This window comes from Neophocaena asiaeorientalis, unplaced genomic scaffold (assembly GCF_003031525.2).
Source record: "Neophocaena asiaeorientalis asiaeorientalis breed wild unplaced genomic scaffold, Neophocaena_asiaeorientalis_V1.1 scaffold633, whole genome shotgun sequence".
In the NCBI taxonomy this organism is placed as follows: Eukaryota; Metazoa; Chordata; class Mammalia; order Artiodactyla; family Phocoenidae; genus Neophocaena; species Neophocaena asiaeorientalis.
Window position 1 is genome coordinate 557,715 of NW_020173395.1, and position 2,938 is coordinate 560,652.

At 58.7% G+C, this 2,938-nt stretch overlaps 1 protein-coding gene across 1 annotated transcript; it reads left to right on the forward strand.

The window, feature by feature from the left end:
• Positions 1-568: 568 nt before the first annotated feature.
• Positions 569-1,909, forward strand: SOX7 (SRY-box transcription factor 7). Its single transcript, XM_024746930.1, has 2 exons — positions 569-599; positions 882-1,909. The coding sequence occupies exons 1-2, from the start codon at positions 569-571 to the stop codon at positions 1,811-1,813; spliced, it is 963 nt and encodes a 320-aa protein (XP_024602698.1). The 3' UTR covers positions 1,814-1,909.
• The last annotated feature ends 1,029 nt before the right edge of the window (positions 1,910-2,938 follow it).

Here is a 2,938-nt window from a genome sequence, read left to right on the forward strand (position 1 = left end):
CGCACCAGTGGGATACACGTGTGCGACGCTTCTTCAGGAGAGAGTTTCGACTTGCGTAACATCGCAATATATTTTTTAGAGTGAGGAAAACAGACCAGGGGAAGGTAAGGGATTTGCTTCTGTACAGGGAGTCAGTGGCTGAGCAGGTGCCCCCTGCCATGGTCGGAGCGTCCTAAGTAGACAACCGGAAGCCACAGCTTGTGTGCGTGTGCGTGCGTGTTGCGTGCAGTAGGGTCCTATTTGACCTTCAGATGGAAGGGCTAATCCTCTGATGCCCTAAGTGAGATCCTGTAATTTACGTCCATCTGTAAAACTATGAACTGAGCCTGAGCTCCCTGACAAGAAGGCCTGTGAGATTTATGCCACAAATAAATATTATAGCATCACTTCCTTGATGGGGCGGCGATAATAGAGGAAGACAGAGTTTTCACTAAAATGCACAAATGATTAGCACTGACCCTCAAAGGGTAAAGGCAGCCCAAATCAATGTTGTAGTCGTGACATGTTTTTGTCCTGTCGGTGACGTTGGGTCAGGTGGGCCTTTCACCGAGAATCCCACACTGTTGATATGTTCGCGTTATCTGGTGGCTTTGACAGAGGTGCCAGTGACTATGTGCCTAGTTGGTACGAGCGCCTTGGGGCGTGCAAGCGGGAGAGGTTGGTTTGGCCTCACTGTGCGTGCAGGACGTGGGCTGGGGACAGGAAGCGAGGAGTGCGGTGCGTCCTGTGCGGAGGGGGGACCGCGGGGGGGCGGGGACGGGGGACCGAGGCGGCCGGCGTGTGCACGTGCGATGCTCCGAGGCCCGAGTCGGAGACAGGTGCACGGGCCGTCCGGAGCCGTGCAGAGGCTGAGCGCGGTCTTCTCTGACTTGTGTGAGCAGGAAAGTCGTGGAAGGCGCTGACACTGTCCCAGAAGAGGCCCTACGTGGATGAGGCGGAGCGACTGCGCCTGCAGCACATGCAGGACTATCCCAACTACAAGTACCGGCCGCGCAGGAAGAAGCAGGCCAAGCGCCTGTGCAAGCGCGTGGACCCCGGCTTCCTGCTCAGCTCGCTCTCCCGCGACCAGAACGCCCTGCCCGAGAAGCGGGGCGGCGGCCGGGGGGCGCCGGGGGAGAAGGAGGACAGGGGTGAGTACTCCCCGGGCTCCGCGCTGCCCGGCCTGCGGGGCTGCTTCCACGAGGGCCCGGCCGGCGGCGGCGGCGGCGGCGGCACCCCGGGCAGCGTGGACGCCTATCCCTACGGGCTGCCCACCCCGCCGGAGATGTCGCCCCTGGACGTGCTAGAGCCGGAGCAGAGCTTCTTCTCCTCCCCCTGCCAGGAGGAGCATGCGCATTCCCGCCGCATCCCCCATCTGCCCGGGCCCCCCTACTCCCCGGAGTACGCCCCCAGCCCTCTCCACTGCGGCCATCCCCTGGGCTCCCTGGCCCTCGGCCAGTCCTCGGGCGTCTCTATGATGTCCACCGTGCCCGGCTGCCCCCCGTCTCCTGCCTATTACTCCCCAGCCGCCTACCCTCCTCTCCACTCCAACCTCCACGCCCACCTGGGCCAGCTCTCCCCGCCTCCCGAGCACCCCGGCTTCGACGCCCTGGATCAGCTGAGCCAGGTGGAACTCCTGGGGGACATGGATCGCAATGAGTTCGACCAGTACTTGAACACTCCTGGCCACCCAGACTCTGCCGCCGGGGCCGGGGCCCTCAGCGGGCAGGGCCCGGTCTCGCAGGTGACACCGACGGGCCCCACGGAGACCAGCCTCATCTCCGTGCTGGCTGATGCCACGGCCACGTATTACAACAGCTACAGCGTGTCATAGAGCCCGGGGCAGCCCGGCCGGCCCGGCCTGGTCGCAGCCTCTCCTTCCCGCGCGGAGCGGAGCTGATGCGCAGCGCCCCGGGGTGGGCAGGTCTGTGCTGCGGACCGGCTCTGCGGATCCAGGGCCCCTTCGCCCGCCCCATGAAAGACACTGTTTCCCGCGAGAATTTTCACTGACCTCTCCTCCCATTTCTCATCCCGGAAACAAATTCGGGAAAAGCCCGGAAGCATTCGCATCTCTCCTGCTTCTGACACAGCTGCAGGGGTACAGCCGTCCTGACCCTTGGTCGTCCAGGTGAGGAGAGCCCTGGGCTAAGATTCAGGGGACCCGGGATCCAATCCCAATTCTGCCTCAGGGGACTGGTGAAACCCGACTCCCCTCCCCTCCCCTCCCCGCCCATCCCCCCGATCTGTAGAGTGAGGGACAGACGCCGCATCTAAGGTCCCCTCTGCTCCAGGGTTTTCTGATTTAGGATTCTCTCGAGGCTAACACAGGAAGATGAAGTTGGCCTCAGTGAGCTCATTCACCTGCAACCTGGTGACGATTCCATGCACAGCCCAAGGACACCAGGCTGCTGCACTTGGTCACAATCTTCCAATATGATCATAGACTTCCAAAAGGACGCTTTGAGAAAGGACACTCACCTTGATTTGGGAAATTAACCCCTGGCGTTAACTGCATCACTGAAAATGAGATTGAATTCAAGATTTAAAAACAAACAAACAAACAAACATATTTTTTTAGACAAGTTCTTTTTTTATTACACACACATTTCAAGAGAATATACACAGCCTGAATACATACAGTGTGTGTGAGACACACACAACACACACATCTCCATGCACAGCCTGAATCAGATACTCTTTGCTGTCCTTGGCAGCTTCTCGTCAGCCCTCTGTTCCTAACAACCCGAAGAGCAGGGAACTGGAAAAGAATTTCAGCATGGTAGCATCACTTCCTTCCAATCTGAATGTGTTGATTTCTTGAGCAAAATTTCATCACGCTCTCCCTTCTGCAGATGCAAAAGGATCTTCCCTCCTGCCGTCTCCATCTCCCTTTCCTGGAATTTCTTTTCTCTCTTCTTTTCAGCTCGTTCTCCACCCCGGAATTGGCCACTAATTCAAA